General features: G+C 28.4%; 1 protein-coding gene across 1 annotated transcript in view; it reads right to left on the bottom strand.

Moving 5' to 3' along the window:
• The window catches only part of LOC111626596 (chromodomain-helicase-DNA-binding protein Mi-2 homolog), a 176,066-nt gene that overhangs the window by 93,838 nt on the left and 65,714 nt on the right, over positions 1-16,514 (bottom strand). Inside the window, exons 8-15 of the mRNA XM_023370031.1 lie at positions 16,136-16,360; positions 12,263-12,318; positions 10,852-10,993; positions 9,934-10,082; positions 9,293-9,440; positions 8,201-8,392; positions 4,881-5,081; positions 3,025-3,162 (exon numbers count right to left, since the gene is read on the bottom strand). Of these exons, the coding sequence (XP_023225799.1) occupies positions 3,025-3,162; positions 4,881-5,081; positions 8,201-8,392; positions 9,293-9,440; positions 9,934-10,082; positions 10,852-10,993; positions 12,263-12,318; positions 16,136-16,360 (1,251 nt within the window). The remainder of the gene's footprint in view (positions 1-3,024; positions 3,163-4,880; positions 5,082-8,200; positions 8,393-9,292; positions 9,441-9,933; positions 10,083-10,851; positions 10,994-12,262; positions 12,319-16,135; positions 16,361-16,514) is intronic.

The raw sequence follows: 16,514 nt of genomic DNA, 5'->3' as shown, positions 1-16,514 counted from the left end.
TTCGGCAGTTACGTGAGGCGAACAATGGTCTTTCTGCGAATAAGTGCGAATGATGTTTCCACTCTTTTGCCGTTGCCAATGACTATCTGCTATTTTTATAATATATTAGTATTATTAGAATATATTATTATTATTATATCTGAAGTAAAGAGCACCCGTTGGGATTCGGCTCGCTCCCTTGTTTATTTCGTACATCACCTCAGTGCAGGGTATTTACATTTATTTGAGTGTTGTGCAAATCGTGGCTTCTAAAAAACAGAAAGATGATTTCAATTGAAAGAAAGCGAGACATCATCAGAAAAAGTAAAAGTTGACAAAAACTTCCTTGCCAAATGGGGAGAGGTTCGGGAGTTTACCAACACTCATTATCCAAACAGAGCTGAGGCCAACAGGATCAATGACCTTTACAATGATACCCTCGCCCGTCATTTCCGACAGGTGTCGAAGAAGAGAGAGAAACAGACCACCCTGGTCATGATTTTCAAGAAGCCAGCTGCCAAAAAAACAAAGGATGGAACAAGAGGAGTTGACTCTGCAAGCTCCGGTAGCCTCTCCTGAATCTGACTCCAATTAAAAAACAATAAAAAGAGACCCGCTGCAATGTGTAAAAAATCTGTATCTATATGAATGTGTGAAGAAAGTGTTCCTCCACCTCCTCCTCGCAACATCTGACTACCCGGCATAATTGGTGACTGCTCCATTTTCATTTTTTTTAATGGTACAGTACGGTTATTTTATCCGCGGAACGAATTATATGTTTTAACACATATTTCTATGGAAAAATGCGTTTCGTATAACGGACTTTTCACTTAACGGACATGCACCTAGAACGGATTAAGTACATTATACGAGGCACCACTGTAGTCTGGATAAGGAAAAATTCGGATAATCGAAACAAATACTTTAATTTGTCTGTTAATGATAAGACAACCTGTTTTCTTTTCGATGACATATCAGTAATATTAAAAATAAATACTGTATTTAAATCATGATCAAATTTTCAAGAAACAAATGTTTGTATTGAATTTGGACTTCTACTGACCAGTGCTAACAGACTATCTATTGTTTAAAAGACCCTCTGGTGGCACAAAAAGACTGATTTTATAAAATAAAAAGCAGTTGAAACTGCATTTTTATGAATAAAAATTTGACAATCTATTTATCATTTTATGACGAGTAAAACTTTTTCGTCGCGTTCGCGACTTTTAAGTAATGCATAAACCTTCAAGGCGCGAGACCCCTCGGACCACAAGGCATAGGTGAGGGCCCACGTTGCCCTTGGTCATAGAAATGATGTAATTTGAATATAAATTATTCATAAATACTTATGTCAAGTTATATTTTTATTATGACGCAAAATATATTTAAGAGTTTACGACCACTGTGCTGGGTGAGACGTTGTTGAAACAAAAAAGTTATGCATTCCATAACGTACATAAACAGTATTGTAATTCGCCAAGTGCAAATCAGCAAATTTGTAAAATGTTTGTTTGTTTAACAATCCGGATAACTGAAAATCCGGATAATAGAGGTCTGTATAATCGAGGTTCTATTGTATTTTATAATAATAATATTATTATTTATTAGAATTAGCAACATTTTTTATATAGAATTTATATTTGCAATATATATATAAATTACTAATAAATATAAATACTAATAAATATTTTTTCATAAATAATTTAATATATACATACTTGTGATTAATAACTCTGTGTACTTGTAGCCATTCTGGGCGAATACCATAACGATAAAATCTTTCTTCAAGATTGTGGGGATCATCTCTGGGAAGATCACGTTTTTTCTCGCCGTCTAAAGTAGAACTACCATCATCCAGTGCTGGTGGCTCATCCATGTCATTTTTACGGCAATAATTACGATATAGAGCAGGATGATAAACGTCCAACTATATAATATTGAATAAAAATAATTATGTTAATAACAATCATCATACCTTGTTGTAAAAGTATTTGATTAAAACCACTATTATTATAAAATAAAATTATCGCCACTATGATCATTAAATTTTTATTTGTTGAAAAATAACAACATGATTCAAAATCTTATTGTTATAACAAAAGATAATATGTTTAAAATTAATCTGAATTTTATTAATTTTACAGATCTAAAATGAAAATTTATTCTTCATTAGTGAAATCCAGCTTTCTTGAAGAGCTAAAAGTCTAATGAGCCTTCCAGATCATCATAAGAGGAATTTACTTAATGAATAATATGCAAAACTAAAAACTACATCAAATGTTGTGTGTAAAATTAAGAACACTTGTTAGAAATAAAAAATGTCTATTACATTAATAAAAAGTTTTCCCAGTTGTTTTATCCATGCTGATCTTGAAAAATCCAAAGTGAAACTATGTTATTTCCTCTTTTTAGCTACACTATTAATGAAAAACTTTTTCTTGACCAGATGTAGTAAAACTCTAAAATTCCTAATTCATAGTAGTAACACAATACAAAGAAATGTGAGCATTAAAAAGCTTAAAAATAAAAAGTTATGTGACAAAACAAGAACAATCACAACAATCATGCTGTCCTTTCTGAATGTTTTTAACATCAAATATTTTCTTCAACAGCATGATCTACTTCCACACAACAGACCACTGTTTCCAGTAGTCTGTTGTGTGGAAGCAAATTTCCACTGTTGTAGAAGATTAGACGTCTGCAATATATTCCTGAAAACTAACAAAAATACATGTATGGCCTATCAAAACAACTTAAAATATTTCTGTAGAAATAAATTATTGGAAATATCATATAAATTACATCTATATCTTACATAACTGTTTAATTAATGAGTTTACACTAAAACAACTTTTGAAAAGTTATACAGCAGTCTCGAAAACGCACCCNAATAAAAATCATTCTTGCTTCTAATTTTTAAAACTAAAAATTTTAAAGCATTGAATAATGTAGAATTTTTTGATATAAATTTCTCTCAAAAATCACTTATTCTTTTGTATGAACATATGTAAGAAATTAGAAAAAAAATAAACAAAATTATCATACCTTGGATTGATTGTTTTTTAATCTATGGGCTTCATCAACTACTAAAACTTGCCATTCCACAGAACCTAATGTTGCAGCATCTATACATACTAATTCATATGATGTCAATAAAACATGGAATTTTACAGGACAGTCTTTCTGTAAATATCAAACATGTGAAATTGTATATACATATCTTTATATAAAGTTTTATTTTACACTACATTAAAGTAATTATGTTATATATCATTATATATTTTTTTTATTATAGCAGACTAATTGCAGTTAAGTATTCTGGCTATATTATTTAGATCATTTTTAATTCAAAGACAGACGTATTTAATTTCATGTGAACAACATAAGTGTAATAAGTGGTCTGTACATGTGCAAAACAATTTTAAAAACTTGTTATAATGACCAATAAGATATCTGAAGGTAATGTGCTTTCAATTAATTCTATAATAATGACATTGTTGAAATAAATATATCTGTAGTGTTTTATATCTAACAAACATTTGCCTAAAATTGAAAAGCATAACTTGATTGTCTAACAGATTTTGTTTCAATTCAAAATAATTTAAAGCTATCCTGTTGCTTTTAGTGCTGAACACTGTAGAAATTTTTGTACCTAGGTACCAGGAATTATTTGATAACAGCATTTCTCAGACCCCCCAAAGATCCACAAACGTGTTGTTAGTGTCCTTGAGTTAAAAAGAAAATATCATACTGTGGATTAAAAAAAAAAAAAATGCTTCTCACAATATTAAATGCACCAACTAAAGTTTAAATTTAAAAAATATGAAGTCATTTAAATTAACATTTTTAAAACAAAAACTTGTTGTTTAAAACTTGCTAGAAAGTTCAGTTTGAAAAATACCAGAACAATGAATGCTCTTGGGGTATTTCATACTCTAAGGCATATAACATTTGTATTAATTTAAATTTCCCTCTCATGATTTATACAATTATGTCCACCTCTGTTTAAATCAGAAGTGTTGAAAATAAAAATATTAAAACCAATTAAACATTGCATTATTTTTCTGGTTTGTCAAATATAAAGAATTAAACAACATATGGTAAAGTTAAATAAAATGTGAGATTTATGTTTACTGAATGAAAAAAAATTCAACTTGTTTACTTGTGTATTATTTACATTTATACTTATACTAGTACTATTCATCGACTTTTCCATTGCTGGAATTAGAATAACTTCATACACAGTTTTTTAAACCTTGCACAAACATATATAGCAAATTAATTTTCTTACATTATCTAATAAGACTAATAAATGTCCTTTTACATTATATGATTTATTATTTTAAAATCACTCAAGATTAGCATGAATAAATTACAATTCTAATCTATATCTTTTTATTTTAACATTCCAACATTTAAACATTTACTTCTGGGTACAAAAATGGGTACTCTAAGTTCAGCACTAATTCTAGTCCCTTTATAGTACTGAATATATATTAACTATGTAATTATATACTTGAAAACTGTGTAACAACTTTGTGCTGACTGTATATCATAATATATAATGATATATGCATTAATTAAAAATATCATGCTTGAAAATTAGAAATCATTTATCTGAAGTAAATTGCATCTTTGTATCAGTAAGACTTAACAAGATAACAGGATAGCAAAAATTGAGATTACAATCTGAAAAGACAGCAAGCAATATTGTGTTACTGCTCAAAAATTTAAAAAATATATAATAATTAGTTCTTTAATTACATGTTTGTAATCATTATTATATAAAATAAATTACTATTAAATTTCAGAATTTTTTTTTACATAATTTGAAATTAAAGTATATTCTAAATATTTTAATTAAAATTATTTTTGGAAATGAATAATAAACAGAAATTTACCCTTATTTTTGAAGCTTTATTTCCACTTCTTACTGCACCTTCTTCAAATGATAATTCGTGTTCTCTAATAACTGCTCTACTATCTTTATCTCCTACATAAGTTACAATATAAAAGTCAGGAGCCCAAGCTTCAAATTCTCTTTCCCAATTAATAATTGTGGATAATGGTGCACTGACAAGAAATGGGCCACGACAATGACCCTAATTTAAAAAAATTAAAAACTTTATTTTAGTTAAAACATTTATTATAATCATAAGAAAATTAAAATTTACATTTACAAAATTCAAACATTCTTACATTAAAAATAAATCTGATCTATACATGTATTTCTGTTTGTTTACCCAGAGTTTTTCCTATATAAAAGTCACTTTTGTATGTTGCATTATTATTATTATTACCTAATATATAATTTTTCATCTCTGGAAACCAACATTTAAAAAATAATGGATCTATGATATTTATTAATTCCAACTGCAATTACAACAAACTATAAACTGATGTACTTATTGTACACAAACAACCAATCAAATGGAAATTAAGGGTTGCTTGGTTGATCATCATCACGTAGAGTGCAATTTCTAGCTATTTTATTTAGTTTGATATAAAATTTCACAATTTTCATATATATTCAATCCATATGACATAAAAAAAGATTACTTTATTAAAACCAAATAAATATAACCTACAACGGCAATGGATTCAAGAATCAATAATTTAGTAAGTAGACTGTATTTGTACACACACACAAATTCAGCATCACATTTAGATAAAAATTTTACCAAAACATTTAATTTACTTAAAGAAACATCACGGTAAGGAAAGGTACCATATCGTACATACAAGTATTCATATGGCATAATTGGTTTAAAGGTGGCAGTGAACCAACTGATGGGAAGACAGTTTGTCCCCAACAGTACATATTAATAAGGAGATGCATATTAGCATTTTTTATTGCCTGTAATGCAATAAAACAAAAAAAAAAAAAAACAGCCTCCTCTGTATCAACTGGAAAGCAGCTAGATTCTCCATTATAACAATCTCCCAGCACATTATGTTCTCCTATATGGTAAATATCAAACACTAGATACATGTTATTAAATCCATAAACTTCTTATTCTCCAAACCTTGTTCCTGCAGATTGTCACACCTTCACTAGAATGAAAGCTCTACTGAAGAAATATGATATTCTAATCAGCAGACATAGTAAAACATTGTAACGATTGCACTCTAAGAGGTACAGCGGTATGGGCTGTGAGACTGTTTTAGTAAGTATTATGAAAGTTGGGAGAATTATGTAGTTTCATAAGTTCCTTATTTTCAAAATAGACTTCTGTGAATACTTGTACTGTTATTTAATGAAAGTTGTATTAAACATTGAATTTATTTCTGAATACCACATGTGCATGCACATAACAGATACACATATGTATTTTATTTTATTTTTTAACTTTTACAACTTTAGTCTTGCCTGAATCCTGTTCAAATTCAATTACAATATCACATCTGTTTTTTCTTTTAAACTAATTTAAAAAACAAAAACTTTCAAACAATGAGCATATTAAACTCATCTTTACTGTGAAACAATGCAACCAATTTCTGTCCTCGAATAATCAATAAATTACTATTATTTTGTTATTCATATTTTTTATCAGGTGACCAAAACAATTCACGCAGTTTTTGAGGTTAAAATTAAAAATATTTTGTTCAATAAAGTAATAATCATCACAATTTACAATCTTTTCCAAACAAGATACAAGTTTGTAAAAACCACTCTGAAAAAATTCCAATCCTTAGAAATGAAGAAATCCTTCAACTCTGTTTTCAGTGCTGCTTGGTTTCAAAATTACTAATTGCACATGCAATTGTCCAATGATAATCTGTCTGGTAAATATGGAAGGTGGCATAGAATTTCCTAACCAAAGCTATGGAGCTTGTCCCAGGTCACTCATTCTATGTGAGGTTGTGCACTGTCCTGAAAGAATAATGTCTTTCCAATTAACAAGTATAGGTTGTTTTTGCAGCATTGCAGTTGTTACAAGTATGCATCTACAGTGATTGTTTGGTCAAGAGGAAGAAGCTCATAATGAATGATGATAGTTTTAGTCCAACAGACACAACAGTTTTTTTTTAATGGACGTTAGACTTTGGTTTATGTGGCAGAGATTCATTAGATAATGATAACCAATGACAGAAACATTTGGTGTTGTCATATATAACCCATTTTTCATCAGACATCAACAAACATTCCAAAAATGGCTCGTTGTGTTGTGAAATCAGCAACAAACAGATCATTAACCTCTGGGGCTTATCAGCAGCACTTCATTCATGTGCTTATTGTGCCATTCATATATTTGCTCAGCTTCCAGGCTCTTCCTAGGTAATACAAGTAAAAATGAACGATTTCATCACTCATAATGAACCTTTTTTGCAAGTTCCTGACATGTTTGTCTTGAATCCAACTCTATGGCTTTCCTTCAGTTCATCCTCATCAGTGAATCTTGGTCTTTCCTCATGAGGTGCATCTTCAAGAAACTCATCACCCAAAGCAAATTTTCTGAATCATTTTTTGGGCCAAGAATTCACTGTGTTCTCTCCAAATGCTCTACATATCTTGTAGGTTACCTGCATTGCATTAGTACTGGGTTTAAACTCAGAGTAAGCACTCTTAAGTAACTGTAGTTGGAACAACCATCTTTTCTTCACTATTTCAAGAATTACCATTCACACATTCTTGATGTCACCTGATTCAGCATGATATGCTATTGGCTGTGTATTGACATATGAACATACCTGCAACTTTGTCAAAGTAATTTTCATTACAACAACAACAGTGAAAAACTGCAAACTTTTTCATCACCAATATATTTTCACTTTCTATATAATATATATTAAAGATAAAAATATATTAATAAGTATTTTAATATTTTAATAATAACAACTGATGTAACATTTCATATTAAACATATATATATATAAACATCCCAAAGACCAATATTTTTTAGTAATATGCCAAACAATTACCACTTTTAATAAGGCTACTTTACCCCTATTAGAAGTTTATTTAGAATTTAATTAAAAGAATTAGCGGTAAAGTTGCCCAATTTAATCCTGCAATCCTTTGGCATACTTCATGTTAAAATTTTTACATTTAAAATCTATCACATGGCTAAATAAACAATACTATGCATATAAACCTATACCTAAAATATTATCAAGCTTTTATCCTGACTCAAGTTCAAGTTTTATTTATTAAATATTTTCATATTATGAAGTTAAATTTCTTCTTATATAATGTAAGATAAATTCTAAAGCAACTTACCTCTTTGTACAATGAATAAAGGAAGACAATAGTCTGGATGGTTTTACCAAGTCCCATTTCATCTGCCAAAATGGTATCAGTGGTATTTGCCCAAGAAAATCTTAACCAATTAACACCTTCCAATTGATATGGGTGCAATTCATTTCCAGTAACATCAATAAATGGAGGTTGTTTGTCATATTTCTTTTTTGGCTGTAAAATATATATAATTATGTTTTTTTTTCAAGTTTAATAATATTATTTGTTAAAATCATTAAAAAGCAAAAAACATTTAGTATTAAATATTTGAATTTATTTAATATTAAATTATTTTAGAATAGAAAATTTTCCAACATCTTATTTGCTGAGAAAAACTTTAGAATAGATTGAAAATGTTTGTGGAAGATAAAAATTATCCTCAAGTGTGAACTACACATTACCATTATAAATTGTGCATATATTTTTGAATATGTTCAATTTATAATGGTATTTATATTTTATTGTCTAAAAATGCATACAAAATATGCTTTATTAGACAATCTGAATTTGATCTACTTGGACCAAAATCATGTTTCTATTGAGGTTTCAACATCAATAACATTTATGAAAAACACACATACAAATCCAGCCCTTAATCATACCATTTTGCTGCTTATATGTTGGCAAACAGAACATTGAGAAAGTTCTATGCAAATTTTCAGGACTCACAAGCCAAACTTCTGAATTGGTATTCTTATTCTAATATTTTAAAATGCAAAAGTGCATAGTAACTAATTAATTTAATTTTTTGAAAGAATTGCTTTGCATTTTGTTCCTCTACACAAAAGATTTTAATGCCCATAGTCATACTTGCAGGATTATTTAGTAGCCATACTTCTTACAAGAAGTGCCTAACAATATATAAATTTTTATAATACTCTTATTTTTTAAATTCTACTTGTATTGATTATATTCAGGTTTGATTATATTCATTCAACGAAAGTTAATTATAAATTAAACCTTACATTCATTAATTTGAATAAATCATTAAAATCCAAATTAAAATATTAACTAGAACTAAATAAGAAGAAAAAAATTTAATATATGTATATATATAACAGTATAAATACTCACATCAACAGTAGGTTTCTCTGGAGGTGGAGTCATGCGTTTTCCATCCTTATCATCATCCTTTATATCCTTTTCTTTTGACTTTTTCCCTTTATTACCTTTGGTCTTACCAGAAGTTGGTTTCTTGCCAATGCCAAATTCTGCTGCATTTCTTTAAAAATAAAATACTTATAATGTTAAGATCTTTTAAAAGCCCAATATAATGAAGATTAGAATAAAAGAATTTATTACTACTAACACTAATAGAAATTTTATATATTTAAGAAGACAAACAATTTGAAATATTTTTTCTAGAGTATAACAAAATTATAACAAGAGTATGCTAAAACTGTTCATACTTGCAAAGCCTTTATCTACTATAAATCAATTTAAAAGATAACTGAAAAACAATTCATTATGAAATTCAAATTTACTTTTCTACTATTGACTTAAGTCAGTAGTAGAAAAGTAAATTTGAATTTCAAACACATACAGTCAATCCCATTAAATGTTACACAACACATATGGTCAATCCCATTAAATGTTACCAAATTTAAAGAATAAAAATGACAAAACATATTTCTGAATTTTTTAATTAACCTTCTATGAACCTAGAGTCATAATTCAAAAATCATAAAAACTAAAAATTAATGTTTAATACATACCTTAGGTCCCAATAGAAGTTAATAGCTTTCTGCAGATCTGGAATTTCAAACTCCCCTGAATTATCACCAAATTCCCACGATGCTTGGTCATATGGTAAATCTCTCCATTTAACTAGATACATTGTTCGTCCATCTTTTAATGTTCTATACAAGAAGTTTTATNAAAACAATGTTTCAAATATAAATAAGCCATTCAATCTGTATTTGGCATGTGAAAGAGCTACCCTGAAATCATCATCAATGTAATATTTGAAAGTATGGCAAAATTATTTTTTGCATTACAACAATAACAACCATTTATATTAAAAAAAAAAAACAATGTTTCAAATATAAATAAGCCATTCAATCTGTATTTGGCATGTGAAAGAGCTACCCTGAAATCATCATCAATGTAATATTTGAAAGTATTAGAAAGTTTTTTCTAATAATGAAAGAAGCAAATGCTGATACGATTGTTTACTTATTAATTCATCAGTAAATTTTTGATGTGACCTGCACAAATACTTTAAATAAGCCAATTTTATATTAAAAAATTACTGGCTGTTACTACAATTTATTTTCTCAATATAATGTCATTTATTAGTTTAATTAAAATCACATTAAGCTATTTTATCATCTAAATCTAACTATCTATTCAAAAAAAGAAAACTTAAAAAAACATTCACAACTTTAATTTGTTTTGAAAATGTTCAAATAACTAAACGTATTGCATATCAATGATTATAAGATTTAAACCACACATTCTTATAACATAGATTGGTTAAACATATTGTTTAAAATTTTATTTGACTGTTTTAAAATATAAAATTCAACATCCAAATAACTAAGAAATATATATTCAAGTCAGAATGACTTAAACAATAAGCTACTGATTATAATTATTGATGAACTCTCAAAATAAAAAATAAAATCTTTTACCTGTGCAGCTCCAGGAAATAAATAGGGATGATTGCAACATTTCTTTAAATCCATCATTATATTTAACAAAGAAACTTGATGTCCTCCACCCTTAGCATTTAATGCTTCAAAATTTCTTGTCAGAATAAATTTATAATATTTCCTATAAATAAAGTAAATATTCAGCATTTCTATTTATAATAAAAAGAGGAAATAAATTTTTGACACTATCATTGTAAATTTTACAACATATTCAAGGAATAATATACTAATAGTAGTATTAGGCAAAGAATGAACATACAAAATATAGAAAAACTAAAAGTATTTTAAAATTTTTACAGAATTAATTTTCTGTCTTATTTTAATATTGGAAAAACATTGTGATTATTCAGTCAATAATCTAAACTTTGTATGGTACTAATCATGCTGATCACTTAAATCACATCTAAATTCAAAAGAAGACAGTTTTATAACTAACATAGATTTTAAATTTTGTTTTATGTATAACTAAGATACAATCTATTTATTTTGAATTATTTGAAGTTGACTAATTTAAACGTATTTGTAATATTTGAAATCAGATTATTTATGACATGTATAATTTAATGCATGTTCCCGAGATAATTATATAACAGAAAAATAACTTATCTGGTGATGCTTTTACAAATTTACTTGTTCTCTTTACAGATGAAAATAGTTTGTGCCTCTACACAATATGTTCCATAAAATGACTTTTCAATTCTATCTATCAGCTATTTTAAATGGTATTAAATATAATATAATGCCAAAAAATTTTCAAGTAATTAGACTATATTAAATATTGATTAGAGAATATTACTTTGAATTCTACAGTTGGAATCAAAATCTTCCAAAGAAAATTCTGAAGAATTTTAAATGTCCAGTTTTTTACTTTTCAGTTGCAGTATAATTATTTTATTAAAAATTATTTATGTTATTGCTTGAACAATGCCAATCTGTTTTTATTCTTGAACAATTTAAAAAGTAAACACTAATGTATTGTGAAAATATATAATTTAAATAGTAACATGATAATGCTTTGCTTGAATTTTAGATGATTTCGATACTTGAATCTAAGGATATTTTTATAAGGAGAATAAAATTACTTTCATTCAACAGTTTTGACCTTTCTAGCAGATTCCCTTCCAATAACTCTAAATATTATTACCAGAAGAATTGTTAATTAAACAATTGTTTTCCCAATCAGTTTATATTGTGCAATAAGAGAATTATAACATTAACATTTAACTCAAAATGATTATTAAGGAAAAAAATAAATTATAATGTACATAATTTATATTAATGTATTAATACGAACATTATGTGACAAAACTAGTAGCTTAATCTAATTTACATTAATTTCTTCATTGCATCATATTTTCAAAAAGAAAAGCTTAAAATAAATAAGACTTACTTTTGAAGGGGAGTTAAATCCACTCTGACAATAAATTCACTTTTTGCAGGAATATTCTGAAATTTAACAAATTTTATAATGAGCTAAGTAACAACACACAAAACTTATTTGTAAAAGTAAGTTTTTTTAACTTAAAAATGAGTTTAAGCATTATATGTACATACAAGCACTTAATTCTGTGATTCACTCCTATAACAGTATTTATACTACTAACAATTAAAATTCTAAATGATAATGACTTTAATGATGAGAAGCATTAGCATTTTCTGTATTTTCTAAGATTGTTTCATTATTCTTATCTANATTTTGTCCCTTTCATCCCCACCCTCCCCTACATAATGTAGTAGAAAATATATATATTCATAAACAAAATTATATGTCCATAACACAATTATTTCATTTAAAATGAGATTTTCTTTTGATCAAAAACATATCTACAATTGCCCATATTTGGTTCAAATTACATTAACTTGGAAATAGTGAGACATTGGGCAGGTTTATGAAGGCAATTATTATGCTACTTTTAAATGCAATTTAAGATTTAATATTAATTGCTTCTCTTATTAAATGAAAATTATTAATTTAAATAACTATTGTTGTAACCTGCTGCTGTTTTATTTAATTCATAAAAAATGTAGACAAAACGAATTACAAGGCACATGTGACTTGTACAGAGATGTCTAGTTAGACAACAAACATAACTGCTCGTTTTCCCATGGGGCAGTGTGTATATTTTGATAACTGATAATCCTACAGGCATCATACTTGAAATATTGATATTATTTTATTAGGTGCAATAAAATATATTAATTTAATAGCATGAGGCATGGGTGACTCTTGCAGCCCTAGTTTAGTTAAAGGTTATTTTTGGGCAGTACGAGTCACATAGGTCTCATTCCTGCAATCTGGGGTTTAGTGCAAATATGTTAATTTCTATTGTTCCTGCATTCTTGAAAGTTCTTTGTTCGCATAAGTCTTAGTGAATCAACTAATTTGTCTTACATTAGTGTTATTACTATATATATTTTGTGAGGTGTTATTTTGTTTAAAATATGACTTAAACTAACTTTATTTCACATTACATAAATTAATTTTTTTTAATAGGTATCATTTTATACAAATAGAATGCCGTTGAAACATTTTGTCAGATAACTTAGTCAGAATATGGATAACTAACAATGAAGAATCTGGAATATCTGATAATGAGTTAGAGGATTCAAACTATATACCAATTTTGGATGAATCAGAATTGTTTTCTGGATCAGAAACCGAAGGTGAAGAGTCTCCTGATGGTTCTGATGATAACTCAGGCGCCAGCAATGATGAGAATGACAGTAAGTATTCTAACATTCAGCAGTCTACTACTTCTGTTTGGCAACCAATTGGCTTTACATCTCATAACATCCCACAGTTTCAAGGAAATGAAAAGTTGAATCTTTGTAACACTAATCTGGATGATTCGCATGAAATTTATCAAATATTTGTCAGTGATGACATCTTAGATATAATGACTAATGAGACCAATAGATACACTGATCAATATTTAGAAAGCAAGACTTTGACATCAAAATTGCATGTGAAAAAGTGGTTCCCTACAATCAATGTAGAGATGTCAAAGTTCTTGGCCATCATATTTGCATGGGTCTTTCTCCCTTGCCTAATATCAGACTTTATTGGTCCAAAGACCCTTTGTATGAGAACCACTTCATAAAATTAATAATGCCTCAAAATCAATTCGCAATTTTACTGAAAAAAATTTCAGTAAAATTGTGAATTGATTTTGAGGCATTATTAATTTTATGACATTTTTTAATGGCATTTTTTATTTTTATTTTTTATTTAAAAATTTTTTAATTTTATGACATTATTTAATGGCATTTTTGATGATGATAATGCTTTTAACCACAGTGACCATCTGTACAAAGTTAGAGAAATTCTCACCAAATTATCTGACAATTTCAAGGATGCTATTACTCCAGGAGCACAGATTGTCATTGATGAAACAACGATTCCTTGCGAGGTCAACTTCTGTTTCGACAGTACATTCCTGGAAAATCATGTAAGTATGACATCAAAGTCTATAAGCTGTGCATGCCTGATGGGTACACTTATTCCAGCGAGGTCTATATGGTGAAACAGATATCAAATTCTGAAGTTTTACACAGCCATGCTGTCTGTATGTAACTGTACAGTGGTCTTTGTGATGCAGGCAGATCTCTTTACACTGACAATTTTTACACAAGTGTAGATTTAGCTTGTGAGTTAATGGCAAAAAATACACGACTGTGTGGGACCCTTAGAAAAAACAGGTGAGGTGTTCCAAAAGATTTGGTACAAAACAACTGAAAAAGATGAAGTTTCTGGTTTAGAAAATAATCAAAGAATACGAATAATAAAATGGATCGACAAAAGACCTGTTCTCATGCTCTCAACTGTAGAAACACATACTGATGCGATCGTTGAAACTGGGAGAAAGATAAAAAATTCCCAAGAGCCTAATATGAAACCACAATGTATCTGACTATATTATGTCAAAAAAGTAGTAGTTCTCGGTTCAAATGGCATCCTACTACACCCCACTTTGAAGAGGTATCAAGTGGTACAGAAAGCTAATGGTAGCTTACTTACTTGGCATTTCCATAATCAATGCTTACTGTATCCATTCCCAGTACCATAATACAGGACAAAAACATCTGTCAATAATGAAGTTTCGTGAAGTCATAAAAAAAAAAAAAAAATACTTTGTGAAACTGTACAGACAAAACTGATGTCACCTCCTTGTAATAGTAATCACAGTATTCATACTCTGCAAAAACGAGAAGGTCCTGCAAGAAAAGTATGTTGCCGTTGCCAAGGTTGCTATGCAGAAGCATGTAAAACACCACCAGCCGAAAAGCAGACAGTGCCACAAAACAAGTGACTACATTTTGGAATGATTGTCCTGGACAGCCAACACTTTGCATAGTTTGTTTCAACAGAAAACACCATTCTCCATGAGATGGAACATAATTACATTTTTACGTAAAACTATTTCAAAAACTTATGTGAAATAATTTCAATAAATGTCAATTTTTATTATAATTTTTGTTCTATATCTTTAGCTCAGTGTTTAGAAAATATGAATTGTAAAGTATGTCTCTTACTATGAACTATTGAACTATAACTCAATAAAATTAATATTAAAATATGAAAATTAGTATAAAGCCTTTAAATTTTTTTTAGTTTTTTTATTTTTTTGCATTCTATTTGCAATGATAGCTTTCATAATTGCATGGTAAAGTTCTTACTTTACAAAATTAAAGCCTCAATTTTGATTCCCCAAGGGAGCTCTATAAATCACATTTGCCTCGGGCTACAGCAGAGAAATAGAGATTATAGTGTCTTATATTAAATATATTAACGATTTTGTTTTATGTCCAATGACCAGCTGTATAGAATGCATTAATGACATGAAGTCACATGAGTCACCTGTGCCTCATACAGCCCTGTACTGAAACAGACAAGTCACCTGTGACTCAATGCTCAGCAGCTGCCTAAAAGGTTATCTACTGATGTTGTTAACGTGTTAATAAGCAAGTAATGTGATGCTAGAATGTTTACAAATATAACTTTAAATCATGTGATTTAGTCCGAGCAAATTTTTGTTGCATAAATTTAATTATAGGTTTAAATGTACAATGAGATAAAGTTTGACAAACACTGGACTAGAGGAATGCCCACTCTCTTAACTAAAAAAATATTCTAATCAATCTAGTAAGATATATCATAAAATATTCTAATGACTAATAATTCTGAGACTATACTACTGTACATTATTTGCTAGAAGATACTACTAATTAACATTTCTTATTAGTTTTAAATAGCAAATCATACCTGCAATTCTAAAACCCAAGAACAATGCCAATATGACATATCTTGCCATTTTACGAAAAACTCTCTCTGAGGTTTCGGTTGTATTTTTTTACTTGTCGACGGTTGAACTCCAGTCAGATCGTCTTTATTCCCATCATCTTTCTTGGTAATTTCGTCGTCAGATTTTGGAATTTCAGCCCATCTCCAAGTCAACACTTTTGCAACCTTTCCTTTTAACGGTTCCACCTAGTTAAAATATAATAAATAATTTACTGGAAAATTTACAATGTTTTTAATTGAAATAAACATGAATATTATAATAAAAATGCAAAAATGTTCTGAAGTTTCTAGTATCATTCTTACAGTTCTAATTTTAAAAAACTTAAAATACCTTTAATAC

The sequence above is a fragment of the Centruroides sculpturatus genome, unplaced genomic scaffold (assembly GCF_000671375.1).
Source record: "Centruroides sculpturatus isolate CEXI.00-Female unplaced genomic scaffold, Cexi_2.0 scaffold304, whole genome shotgun sequence".
Taxonomy (NCBI): Eukaryota; Metazoa; Arthropoda; class Arachnida; order Scorpiones; family Buthidae; genus Centruroides; species Centruroides sculpturatus.
The sequence above is the reverse complement of the archived record's forward strand: the minus strand, read 5'-3'. Positions and strand labels throughout refer to the sequence as shown.